This window comes from Triticum urartu, chromosome 1A (genome assembly GCF_056163025.1).
Source record: "Triticum urartu cultivar PI428250 chromosome 1A, HENAU_Tu73, whole genome shotgun sequence".
NCBI classification, from domain to species: domain Eukaryota; kingdom Viridiplantae; phylum Streptophyta; class Magnoliopsida; order Poales; family Poaceae; genus Triticum; species Triticum urartu.
In genome coordinates this window covers 575,383,330-575,397,491 of record NC_141873.1, presented here as the reverse complement: position 1 = coordinate 575,397,491, position 14,162 = coordinate 575,383,330, and the positions used below count along the sequence as shown (strand labels likewise).

Below are 14,162 nucleotides of genomic sequence, written 5' to 3'. Positions count from 1 at the left end.
ATAGAAAGAAAATGGCTGCACAAAAGAAATATACACACCATTAGAAACTTGTGCACACCACCAAGGCTACTCTCCACTGTAGTTTGCACAGATTTCCCCCAATCAACCATACTTTGTGCATGTCTTTTCATTAACTCATTATGTTGGGCAATCCTTTTATCATGTTCTAGTCATTGGCGCATTGACGAAGACGAAGAGCGTTTGATCTGCACCTCCCTAAGAGCCTCTTTACCCTCCACAACACCATTCAATAGTGGCCATTTTCCGTGCGGCTTCCTACCACCAACTTCATAAAGGGCTTGTGGTTCAACAGGAGAATGCTTCCAATCATAGTCCTCACCATGCATGCATACAACCTTCTCTTTGTACAAATCGTTTAGATGGCAAACAATATGCAAAGATGATTAAAAAAATAATGCACCACAAAATAAAACATAAACTCAGTATCAAGTAATGGGTGGTACTATACCAAGCATTCCGTGGCTTCAACTCTATTTAACGCATCAGGATTCTTCGGATCTTTTCCTCTGTGTGTGTATATCCATGCCTCAATCTTAGATACCTATCTTCCTTGTTTCTCGGACTAAGATAAGAAAAAATAAGTTACTACATAAAAAACTTACTTAATTTATTCAAAAGTTAGGAGGGTACCAGTTTTTGGCAAACTATTGTCAAGGAATTAGATCCACCTCTACGGGCCTTGTACTTAGAGTTGAGGCGATTATCACGATTTTTCTTAGATGTCGCAATCCATTTATCATCACACCATTCATCAACTAAGGCCTCCTAGGAAACAACAGTGCACCACCATGGTCTGACAGCCATGTACTCGTGTTTTTCAAGATAATGTCATCCAGCGAATTTTTCTTTCAATCTGCGATTCTCAAGTTTGTAACAATGGTCCCTTATGGCCTGTATGCGAGCATAGTACAGAACACTAGCCAAGAGTTGGTTGCAACACCTGCCAATATGGAGCTTTGCACTTGCTTCATACTCAGCCTCATGCTTTTTTTTGCGGGGTTACTCATGCCTAAACCTCAGCTGCAATATAGGTCACAGAAAATAAATTGTTACTTATACTTACTACAGTAGTACACTTGTAAAAGAAATCAACTGTTACTTATATTTACTACAACAATACACTTCAAAAAGGAACCAGATTTGTTACCCAAAATTCTTCCTCGATTTCCTCAGCTTTTGGACGACCCCAATCATTGGGCTTTAGCTTATAGTGTTCCCAAGTTGATGCAAACACAAGTTTTCCTTTTTTGCTCAACCAAACCAGGATGATGCGTCTTTAAAAGGATCGTTAGCACACCATTTGGCTTTCTCACATTTTTTTTCTTAGAGTAGGTAATTCTAACCAATGCCTAGGACAAGAAAATAGATATAAGTTTTAACACATCCCAAGGTATGTCATGTGGTATATAAAAAACACCTCAAGGTGTGCCAATCTATAATGCATGGATTAAATGATAACTCACGTGTCGCCGTAAGGTCTAATCAATGGACGTTCAGACTCATTTCCAATAGGTGGTGGAAGTTCTGCAGAACCTCTTAAGAATTTTGGAGGTGGAAGCCACTCATCATCATTTGTAACGGCTGGCATTTCTGGCGATGCAACCATCTCTTGCCCTAGTGTAGCACTGCTAGTAGAGGATGACCCCCTGCGGTGGCGGTGCGAAATTGTCATCCTGTAAAACTGAATCGAAATGCATTAGTAAGGTCCACAGAACACATAACTAAAATTACACATTTCTGAATTGGCACAAGTATAGCAGCAGAAAAATGTGCAAGACAAAGGGAAACAACTAAAGATAAATATAACCACAAGAGATAGAATTGTAAGTTCAACATAGAGGGAAACAACAGAAATCATCAATGTCCAGATTTAAAAGTACATGGAGGAAAGTGTCCTCTCAAACAGAACAAGAAAACTATAAGAAATCATCAATGTCTTCATGAGATAATTGCATGTCCTCTCCATCTTCTGATTCTGCATCAGAGTCAGTTTCTTCCTCCTCAAATGGTGCTGAAATAGGCAGTTTAGCCTTTGGGGTTATTTCACTTGGTAGGGCACGCAGTGCTGATGAAGTTCACGAGTTGCCACGCGGACGAACTCCACTGGATCTGCTCCGCTCTTCACATGCTTGAGGCACACACAGTGATGCAGATCGCCGAGCGGCTTCGATCACACATCAATATAAATCGCAACATCGCGGATCTCCCGATCAGGTGATAACGGACACTGATCCGAATGATCTGAGGTAATATTACCTATTTCCCATATCTAAATTGCTAATTTAGTATTTTATATTGGCGCGCATGCTTGATACATAGCTTTGTGGTGTTCAAGCTTTGATGTAATTTTTTTATTTAATTTGAGTTGTGTGTCATAATGTCGCCTACTCCTAGAATATATGCATTTGATATAAAGAGGAAAAAGAAAACAAAGTGTGGTTAACTTGATAGAATTACTGAGAGCAGCCATCGACTCAATTATAAGTGAATTTTATTGATGATTGTTAGATGAAATTTTGAAGCTAATATGTATAAATTATTTGATATGAATGCTGCTTTTCGAAATTACAAAGGTAAACATGGTTCCATCTACACCCGGTATTTGGCGGTATAAAACTCGGTCGACCATTCTACTCACCTGTGAAGCTTTGTGAAGAAATGGGACTCGTGGTATTCTTAGAGAACAAAATACAATCGGGGCCCTACTATTCATCAGAAAATATCTTCCAATATAACTTCGACTTTGTCATTTTTGCTTAGAATGTCATTTCCTTGTGAAACTTTATACACCTGTTGGATTTGTGCACTTATGTGATCATCTATTCTTAGAGTGATTATTTTAAGGGACCCCAAATTATAGTTTCGCCCCGGAGCCTCAAAATATCAGGACCGGCCCTGTCTACACGGAGAGCGTAGATGGATTTGTATAACTGTTGTACACACGACAAATACTATGCACGAGGTGCACGACCGCCCATCTGTAGCTGTGCTGCCATCTGTTCGCGTGCACTAACAGTCTGATTTGGTTGTCGTCTGTAAATCGTGCGCATTGTAAATCGTGCGTACAGTGTCATGTATATAGCAGTGCTCATTTAAGAAGGAGAAACTTGAGTTTTTCAACTGTTCGCGGTCCATGCATGCAAGCATCGGCCCGGTCACACTCGACCAGCCGAGGAGCCCAGCGAGTGGTCTTTATACAAGTGCCGCCTCTATGCACCAACAAACAAGTTGCAACATAACTAATGGAAAAACAAGTTGCAATATTGAAACTGTTAACAATGGATGCCACGACAACATGAAAATATAACCGATAAATTTACTTACGAAGAACTCAATTATAATCAACAAATTTACAAACTCAATGGTTTGCTCCCGCACTTATTTACTACCATGGCAATACAAATTGCTCATGGATAGCGCGCCCAATCCTATCTCAAAGATGAAAAAGAACAAAGAAAGAAAGAAAGAGAAAGAACTTTATACAAGTAAATTCTATTGGTCAATATAAGCTAGACGTGTGTGCATGCAATCTGTTGCGCACCGACGGTCAAACGCCCGCTCTACTCTTTCATGCATGTGCGCCATCACCGGACACTCACCAGCGCTGTTGCTCGCCCTGGAGTTGGAGCTGGAGTGCTTGGAACTAGAACTGAAATTGGGAATGGAGAGGACGAGATCCTTGACTTCTGAGCTGGACGACCGAATTTGCGTGAGCATCTTGCTGAACTTGGGCTTCCTCCTCGTGATGGCGATGGACACATCGTTGGGGAAGAGGTCTCCACACACGAAGGCGTGGTACAAGGTCGTGGCCAGCACGGCGGTCACGGTCACGACAGCGATCACTGCCAGCCCCACCGCCAGTGCCCGCGTCAACAGGTTGTCCACCTCTGATGCATACAACGCCGTCGCTAGGGCCACACTTGTCATCGGGAATGTGTAGGCCCACCAGGCCAGCGAGAATCTAAACCCCGTGAAGAGGCTGATGCGCACTACTAGCGACATGTAGAGGAAGAGCGAGATGAAGTAAAGGAGCTTGGCGCCGTCATTGAACTCGCCAGAGATCCTGGCCCATGCCATGGACGCGACGCTCGGCGCGGCGACAAAGAGGAAGAAGACTGGGTGGAGCTCCTTGGGGAGCTGCACATTGGTGGGGAGCCTCTGGTAGAGAGTGACGAAGAGCACGGCGTAGTGCGCGAGCCCGACGGCGAAGAAGAAGATGGGCAGCTCCCTGAGGCCCATCTTGGCACCGAGCAGCGCACCGACGAAGTTGCCGACAACGGCAAGGTGGTTCGACGGGTTGGCCACTTTGGAGAGGCGCCGCTCTCCACTAGACATCCACTGTCCGTAGATCTTTAGGCCGAGGCAGAGGATGGGCAACATGAGGAGGTTATAGACGACGTGGTGGATCTCCCAGACCGGATGTGGCTCACCCTTGACGAGGAAGAGACAAGCGATCGAGGGTGCGAAGAAGAAGTTAACGCGCACAGGATGGTGGAACTCACGACGGACGGCCTCGAAGAAGAAAATGACCTTGAGGAGGTAGGTGACGGAGACGATGACAGTGAGGGCGACGGAGACCCACCAGAAGACGTAGTTGGCGGTGGGGTGCACATGCAAGAACGCCATGGAGGGCTCCGACTCGAGCGTCTTCCACAACATGGCCTGGCTGTTCACCCCGAGGCACATCCCGAACGCGCTGATCGGGAACCGGAGAAGGAATGGCCACGTCTCGTCCTCGGGAAGCACCGGGACCTCCGTCGACTGTGCATATCCACGCCGTTGTTAGAGACGATTACACATGGTTTTGGCAGAGAAAATAAAATACTCTCTTTGTCTCAAAATAAATGTGTCAATTTTGTATTAATTTTAATATAACATTGCACTAAAGTTGAGACACTTATTTTGAGACGGAGGGAGTATTTTGAAATGGATGTTCGTTGGTACATACCCGAAGGGTGTCGAGCTCTGGGCCTTCGAGTGCGGCGAAGTAGCGGTCGGCTGTGGGCACGTCATCGTCATCAGAGTTGGACGAGGCGCCGTCATCAACGTGAGGTGCCGGCGGATCCTGTGGCACTCCTCGGAGGGTGGAGAGCTGCCGCTCAAGGCGACCGGAGAAGGTTTTGAACTGATCGAATCGGCGGTCACGCTCCCGCGTGCTGTCGCTCCGCGGCACCGCAGGCACCTCCCCGCCACCTCTGGCCACCAGGGACGGCTGTGCGTGGAGCTGGGGCTGCTGAACCTCACTTTGTGGAGTCTCACTTGGTGGTGCGGCGCCGGCGTCCCTGGTACGGGGCATTCTGCTGGGGTGGAGCGCTGACCGCGAGTCCGGCACGTTGATGGAGACAGACAACGGCGGCGTGTCCCCGGACGTCGACTCACCGTGAACCGCCGGCAGGGCCGCCTCCTTCATCCTGCCGCCACCAGCAGCCGTAGCCTCCGTCAAAACGTCATGGTGGTCACCGGCGCCCGCTCCGGCCAGCCCCGCCATCCCTATCTTGCTGATGCTGGTCTCCCTGGACGCCATGGTAACAACAAGTCCTCTCTCTCTCTCTCTCTCTCTCTCTCTCTCTCTCTCTCTCTCTCTCTCTCTCTCTCTCTCTCTCTCTCTCTCTCTCTCTCTCTCTCTCTCTCTCTGGACTGTCGACGCTAGCAAAGCTCCTGGAAACGTACGCACCAGGTATAGTTCGTAGTGAAGGTGGATACATGTGCATCGCTGCGTGGCCACACCTTATATACGCACACTCATGGCGCGTGTGGGACAAACGACCAGCAACAGAGGGACCGCCCGAGCTCGCGGATATGATCTTAAGTAGCGCGCTGGCGGGCCGGCAGTCAAAAGATTGATTTGCCGAGGCGGCTGGTATCCTTATACTATACTATTATCATCTAACTTGAGTGCAAGTTAGATTCACACCGTATTACTTTTTCTTGGCGCCAGGAGTATTTGGTGTTTAGCATATGTACCTTGCTTAGAAGTTGAGCCATGTGAGTTGGTTTCATAAAAATATGTGGCTTGTTTGACCCTCTTTGAAGGTTGAAGTGCTCGTCTGGTTAGCCGCTCATACTAGTATTTTAACTCAAGAGACAACCTGTTAAGAAGTGAGTGGAATGGTAAAGAAGATGGATGTATGCGCTGTGATCATCGATCACCTTTCCTTTTAATGTTCTTTGCTAGATTCATTGGGGGTGTTGTAAGATGTTTGCTAGATTCATGATAAGCTAAATTTTATATTTATATTTACTATATTGTCAAATGTATATGTTACAGTTTCCCTTCATTTGTTTTGTAATAGCTGATGTACTGTACATGTGAATTTCTTTTTGACGTGAATAGCAGGAGCTCTACCTTTGCTTTATAGTAGGAGAAAAAATGGGTACAGAACGGATGCCCCGTCGGGCAGGATCCGAGTTCAGACACTCCTACATCAGTGGGAGGTTTGATCACTCATACAAAGATGAAAATCAGAAAACACAAACACTCACACTCACTCCCTGAAACACCTAACATTCTCTTGAATTAGTCCCGTGAGAGCAATGGCCGATAATTCCTTCAGCTTGAAAATTCTTCTTCCGCTCCTTCCATAAGTTCCACAGTATGTATGCCGCCAATGTGATCTCCTCATTGATTTTCTCTTTTGGCCGGTTCGCAATGTATAATCTGTCCCAGCATTCTCCAAGGTGTACTCCTACATCCAATCTTAGCTTTAAATCCACTATGTTTAATTCATACATAAATCAGAACTCAGCTATTAATAGCCTTTGCGAAATAGTACGTGCTAAGGTTGGCCTATAATTTGTTTTGGTTAAAACATATTTATAATATATCTCTATTTATTAAAGCATTATTGGCAGGGCCAAGCAGCATGGCCATGTAGAGGGGTTAGTTCCTCATCTAGTCGATAGAGGGGTATCCATTCTACAGTATGCTGATGACACTATCCTATTCATGAAACATGACATGGCTAAGGCACGTAATATGAAACTTATCTTATGTCTCTTCGAACAATTGCCTAGCTTAAAATTTAACTTTCATAAGAGCGAGTTGTTTTGCTTTGGAAAGGCCAAAGACGAGGAAAACACTTATAGACAATTGTTCGGATGTGAATTAGGTGCTTTACCATTCAGTTATTTGGTATACCGATCCACCACCGTAAGTTATCTAATAAAGAATGTAGGTGTATTGAAGAACGAATTGAAAAAAAACTTAGCTGCTGGAAGGGCAAGCTTATGTCATATGGAGGTCGGCTAGTCCTGATTAACTCCGTACTGACTAGTATGCCGATGTTTCTACTTTCGTTCTTCGAAATTCCGAAAGGGTTCGGAAGCGACTTGATTTCTTGAGATCTCGTTTCTTCTGGCAGTCAGATGAGGCCAAGAGTAAATACCGTCTCACGCGATGGGATATCCTTTGCCGACCTAAAGACCAAGGGGGTCTCGGTATTGAGAACTTAGAAATTAAGAATAAATGCCTTATGAGCAAATGGCTATACATCGCCTTTTGGTTAAGGTTCCTTTGTGTATTAAAATCTTTATGTGGTTCGTCCACAAGCGAGTGATACTCATAAAGGACAACTTAATCAAAAGGCGATGGGTAGGAAGTTCACGGTGTTGTTTTTGTGATCAAGATGAAACAATACAACACTTATTTCTTGAATGCCCATTTGCCAAGTTATTTTGGAGAACGATTCATATAGCTTTCAATATTAATCCTTCAGTCGATATTGCGTCGTTGTTTGGGACATGGTTAGCTGGGGTTGAACAGATTACTACGGCTCGTATTCGATTTGCAATATGTGCGCTATTATGGGCTATATGGAACTGCATGAATGATATGATTTTTAACAGACAACACTTTAACTTGCTTGCAGGTCATCTTCAGAGCTACAGCTTGGATCCGTACGTGGTCCTTACACACTCCTATGTACTCCGGGGAGCCTTTGGTTACTGGGTGCAACCAATGGGAGACGGTAGCACGGGTTATATTCAACCGGTTCGAATGACGCTCGCATAACAGGATAGGAGTCTAGGGAGCTTACCCTTCATATTACCGTATCGGTTGCCTTTGTCAGCATGTAATTTTCCTTTTTTACTTTGCTTTGCTCCGCTTGCGAGCTGTAAGACTATTATAACTATCTCGGTACTTCATGGATTTTTAAGAAGATGGCTGCATGCATCATCATATGCAGAGGCCGGGGGCAATGCCTCCATTTCTAATTTTTTTTATGAAAGTAGATTTTACCTAGTATTGCAGAGAGTTGCTATGTTATGTATGTATGTATGTATATAATACATAAAATGCTAACAACCGGGATTAAGCGAATGCGAAGGGAACAAAGAAGAAAAATCAATCACGTATTGCTGACAAAAGCAAAGATGTCATGCCACGTAACTTACATCATGACTCGTAGGAATCAGATAACTTTGTTTAACGGCATGGAACCAGACTGCTTAGTGTCTTAGTATTTTACCTTTTGGCGGGCAAGCCTAGTGTCTCATGTGTACACTTAAGAAACCGAACTGCATCGTGGGGATTGGTTATTAAACTCTGTGATGTGATGGCTTGTTTCCCTGTTATTTTAATAATATAATAAAGAGATCCGCAGCAAGGGCTCCTTAATCTGATAAACAGAGAAGTTTTTCTTTGGAAATGAAAACTTTTATTGGTTTATATCACCATCATCTAGACGATAGTATCATACGGTTTCAAGGGAGGGCAAATAATAGTATGATACAATTTAAAGAAAAATGATACTAGAAAAAGAAAGGGTAGTTCGATACAACTGTAAATTCTTCTTTCGGCCTCGTCGTCATAGATTTACATAGTAGTTTAATATATCTGCAAGATCTCAACTAATACAGATTATGTCGCTACGTATCGGTTGCGCTGCATGCCGGATACTAGAGTGTACCATCTTCAACAGCGGTCGACCAAGCTCAAAAAAAGAAACTGCTATCCACCAGGTCAGTCGTCAGCCGCGCCGGCACGGAAGGAAACACGAAGATTCCACCCATCAACACACAGGCGGCATCGCACGTAGCCCCAAAAACTAGATATGCGACTGTACATAGTGAGAGTAATTTAAGCAATAACATAAGATTCAACTCAGTTAATTTACTTATGTGGCAATAATTTAATCAGAAGATACATGAGCTGAGTAACATATCTATTTATTCATACTATGGGTAACATCACATACACTAAGACAAAATGAGTATATAACCTAATAAATAAAGTGTTATATGAAATGACGGGGCTATCTACGTTGTTGGGGTGGCTGTGGCCTCCAACATTGGGCCAGCTTGTTAAGGAAAATTTTCTTTGAGCGCTTAGGTGAAAACCTTTTTAGCTTTTGGCCCTCCAAACACTGATATTTTACCTTTCACCCTCTAACTGATTGTGTCTAGCTCCGCCACTAGTTGTATGACATCACATATATGTTACTCCCCACTATAGAGTTAGTAATATAGACCGCTAACATATGCATGCTATTAGTCTATGTTACTATTCACTATAGAGGTAGTAATATAGACCACTAACATATGCATATTATTAGTCTAAATTACTCTCCACTATAGAGGTAGTAATATATACCACTAACATATGCATGTTATTAGTCTAAGTTACTCCCCACCATGGGTAATCTACCTATAGCGTGCATCCCCATCAGCGCATCCAACGGTCACGGAGGATTCTTCCGTGCCCCGTTCGCTTCTCCATGTCGAAAATGCAACGTCATTGCTGACTACTCCGGTTGCCGTTGCCGCCGTCTTCTTCACCCGGCATTCAGCCGGCGATCGATCGAAGGAGGCAGAGTTCTCGTGCATGCATGCATGCAACCTCGACGTGGGGAGATGATGCAACATGATGCGACAGAGAACTCTATCGATCGACTATGCATGTTTTTTTTTTTTGAGGAAATGGCAGTTTTTTGGCGATATATTAAGAGGGAGCAAATAACAGCAAACAATCTGTTACAGATCAATGCTGTAAGCAATAAGCAATTGCTTCAGCCAAGTAAATAAAATTAAAATTGAGAACAAAGAAGGATCGGTCTTAGTCTTGCTTAGGTGGAGGTTCAATCTCACAATCTGAGATTCCATGCATAGTGACAGTAGGCTGTAGAATGTCCTGCTTGACGAGGTGGAAACACTTTCTTCATTCTTGTTCGAGGATTCAAAAACTCTCCGGTTACACTCATACTAAAGGTCCCAGCATGTGTAAATTGCAGCTGAGAGCCTGTTCGGCAATCTACCAGCTCCATGAAATACCGGAGCACACAGACCGACACTTTGGCGACTCCATGAAAATGGCCTGTGGGCCGCTCTGCTCCAGGATGAGGAATGGCCGATCCAGGAGCGGAGAGTTGCCGAACATGCTCTTAGTGCCTAGCAGGCCGGAGAAGTTGCAGCAATGGAATAAGGATTCAGCCTGATCAGCTGAGGTGCACAGCGAGCTGCAGTTCATACACTGTGCAACAAGGTACCAGACCGATCGAGAGAAAGAGCACTAGAGAAGCATATGCGAGTGCAGCGTTTCGGTGTCCAGACTCATCTGCACCAGGCCGAAAAAACCCCGAAACAAATACTAGAAAAATTCAAATATTTTTTGTGTGGTAGATAATTTGATGGGTGAGGTTCTCTCTAATTTTTAGATTAATTGGACACCTGAGTAGCTCTCAGCAAAAAAGACAATTCGGGTCGTGAACAGTTAATATTTTTATAGACCCCGAATTTGTCCTTTCTGCCGAGAGCTGCTCAGATGTTCAAATGACTTAAAAATTAGAGCGAACCTCACGTATGAAATTATCTGCCACCCAAAAAAATAGATTTTTTTTAAAAAAATCTAGTATTTCTTTTGAGTTTTTTCGTCGAGGGGATGCAGCTAAGCGTGGCTCAGAAGTGGATTATACCGAGCAGATGCAGTGTAGTTTCCTCTTCCTGATGACAGAGCACTTGACCAGTGGACTCGCTGTAGCTCCATCTAAGAACAACCCTCCTTGTTTTACAAACGCGACTAACTAGAGACCGGCTAAAAGCTACTCTACCTGACAGCGTACTGATTCAAACCTCTGTCTATCTGCCACGTGCATATATATGCTTCCTCCGGAAGGTACCCTGATAGACCTGATTGTCTAGGCAGCTACCAGGAAACATCATCTTGAAGACTTGAACCACCACAGATTACTTATCCGAGATAGATTTAGAAAGTGACTATATAATATGCGCATATCTTTGAATCCTGAGATTACATGCCCAAACTGCTTCTCTCGCAAGGCAGAACGGCAACGGCAACTATTTCCTCCTCGCCGGTGCCAAAGTACCACCTCCAATATACTGTCAACGCACTGCAGTCCACCCACCTTCCATAGGGCCAAGATGAAGCAGACCGTGCTAATGTATCCCGGTGCCGGCGTCGGCCACGTTGGCCCCATGATGGAGCTCGCCAGCGTCTTCCTAATCCTCAAGCCAGGGCGGTCCTGAGATTTTGGGGGCCAGGGGCGAGACTAAAATTCGGGACCTTTAATATAGATTTCATAACAATAAAAATGGATATACATGTGCAGAAAATATTATCAATAACACTTAAATGCATGCAAAAAAAGTATGCATATCAAATAATTTATAAATATTACCTTAAATTTTTCTTCTAACATTTCACGATGCAAAGTCAATTATGATGGGGTCGATGTCAATATCATCCAATACTTTCTTCTCGACGCTTAGTGTTACCAAACTATTTAACCACTATGATTCATTGTTTATCTCAAAACCCTGGCACGGTAAATGAGATGCGATAAGGAAGGGAGATATAAGGATAAAAATCAACTCATTGACATGCTCAAAAATCTCCATAGCAGATGGTACACCATCTCGCAAAGTGAATATCATAATCTTTAATTAAAAATGAGATCATATACCTCTACATCTAATGAATCATGGTCGGTGTCAAAACCGGCGGATCTCGGGTAGGGGGTCCCGAACTGTGCGTCTAGGCCGGATGGTAACAGGAGGCAAGGGACACGAAGTTTTACCCAGGTTCGGGCCCTCTCGATGGAGGTAAAACCCTACGTCCAGCTTGATTAATATTGATGATATGGGTAGTACAAGAGTAGATCTACCACGAGATCGGAGAGGCTAAACCCTAGAAGCTAGCCTATGGTATGATTGTTGTTGTGTATGTTGTCCTACGGACTAAAACCCTCCGGTTTATATAGACACCGGAGAGGGTTAGGGTTACACGTCGGTTACAATGGTACGAGCTCTACATATCCGTATCGCCAAGCTTGCCTTCCACGCCAAGGAAAATCCCTTCCGGATACGGGACGAAGTCTTCAATCTTGTATCTTCATAGTCCAGGAGTCCGGCTGAAGGTATAGTCCGGCCATCCGGACACCCCCTAATCCAGGACTCCCTCAGTAGCCCCTGAACCAGGCTTCAATGACGACGAGTCCGGCGCGCAGATTGTATTCGGCATTGCAAGGCGGGTTCCTCCTCCAAGTACTTTATAGAAGATTTCGAACACAAAGATAGTGTCCGGCTCTGCAAAATAAGTTTCCACATATTGCCATAGAGAGAATAATATTTACACAAATCTAATCTGCTGACGTACTACGTAGTGTAACACACCACGGCCAAGCCTTTATCCGAGTCGTTTCATTATCCCACCTCAGCGTGTCATGCGAGGCGGTTTCCTTGGCACGTCTTGTTAAAGCAGAGATTGTGTCCCCTTATTTCGGGATTCTCATCAATACGGGCGTGGGTAACCCAACCGTTTCTAGGACTCCTCAATTATAGGCAAGTCCAAACGGACACGGAGAGGACGCTTGATATTCACCCTCTTTATAAAGGGACAAGGCTTTTATTTTTCCCTCCCGTGCTCAATCGAATCCTTCCCCCACCTCAAGCTCAAACGCCCAAAGTTCAGGTCAGGTGCTCCGAACCTTCAGTCATGTCCGAATCTAGCCTTCAAGGCCGATGGGTGCCTTCCTCTGCCACGGAAGAAGACATCAAAAAGTGGAGGGAGGCCAGATATCTGACCGCCGAGATTTTGCATCGGCTGCCTCCCCGAGGGCAGGCCGTCCCCACCCCCGAACCCAACGAGAACGCCGTGTTCGTCTCCCACTTCCTCCGAGGTCTAAGCCTTGCTCTGGATCCTTTTGTCATGGTTTGATGTTTTATTACGGGCTAGACTTCCATGATCTAGCTCCGGACTCCTTTCTTCATATCACGACATTTATTGTCGTGTGCGAGGCCTTCCTCCGGGTTACCCCTCACTTTGGCCTATGGCTCAAGACCTTTGAAGTAAAGTCGAAGATGATCGAGGGGCAACATGCAGCGTGTGGAGGTGCCTCAATACGCAAGATGACGGGAGCTCCGTGGCCCAAAGGTTCCATCCCAGAGGTGTCTGAATTGTGGCAACAGGAGTGGTTCTACATCACGGCTCCTAGAAGTGCCAAGTGGGCGGCCGCCCCTGTTTTTCGCTCGGGCCCTCCACCACAACTGATGTCATGGATCAGCAGAGGTCTGAGCTGGGGTCCAGCCAAGGACGTGCCTGTACTGCAAAGCCGCATTCGAGATCTCTTCAATGGAGATTTCAGTTTGGTTGTGGTAATACAAGTTATGCTGGTTCGTCAAGTCCAGCCTTGCAAACGCCGGCCTCTTCGCCTGTGGGAGTTCAATCCTGAGGGACCGCGTGTCATTCAAAATTTTCTCGGCCTAACGCACGAGGAGATGTACAAGTCATTCTTCGGACCTCAGGTGGAGTGTCCGGAAATCACCGAGGACGTGGGCCTGAGTAGTAATCACGCCGCCGAACAGGTCAGGCATATTCCGGCCGAACATACCATCTCTCCTTTGTTACGAAGTTATTTCTAAGAGTTCGCTTTTTGACCAGGACTGGCTAACAAAGGCGAAGTTGATTCGGTGTTCGGCCCCCTCCCTGAGGGTTTGGAAAATCCGGTATTGGAAAAGATGCTCCAGACCGCACCTTGCCCGGAGCCCTTGAAGGAAGATACTATGGAGGATAATACGGGCGGACGCGGGCCCCCAACGCTGCCCATTCTAACCGAGGGAGCGAGCGTCTCCATGAAGGAAGACGAAAAGAAGAGGAAAAGGACTGCGCTCGGGGATTCGGAAGCCGA

At 45.2% G+C, this 14,162-nt stretch overlaps 1 protein-coding gene across 1 annotated transcript; it reads right to left on the bottom strand.

Moving 5' to 3' along the window:
- Positions 1–3,513: 3,513 nt before the first annotated feature.
- Positions 3,514–5,652, bottom strand: LOC125533203 (S-type anion channel SLAH2-like). The gene is made up of 2 exons (XM_048696938.2): positions 4,970–5,652; positions 3,514–4,782 (listed from the first exon to the last, which is right to left on the bottom strand). Exons 1-2 carry the CDS (start codon positions 5,543–5,545, stop codon positions 3,514–3,516), a joined length of 1,845 nt encoding a protein of 614 aa, XP_048552895.2. The 5' UTR covers positions 5,546–5,652.
- Positions 5,653–14,162: the final 8,510 nt, after the last annotated feature.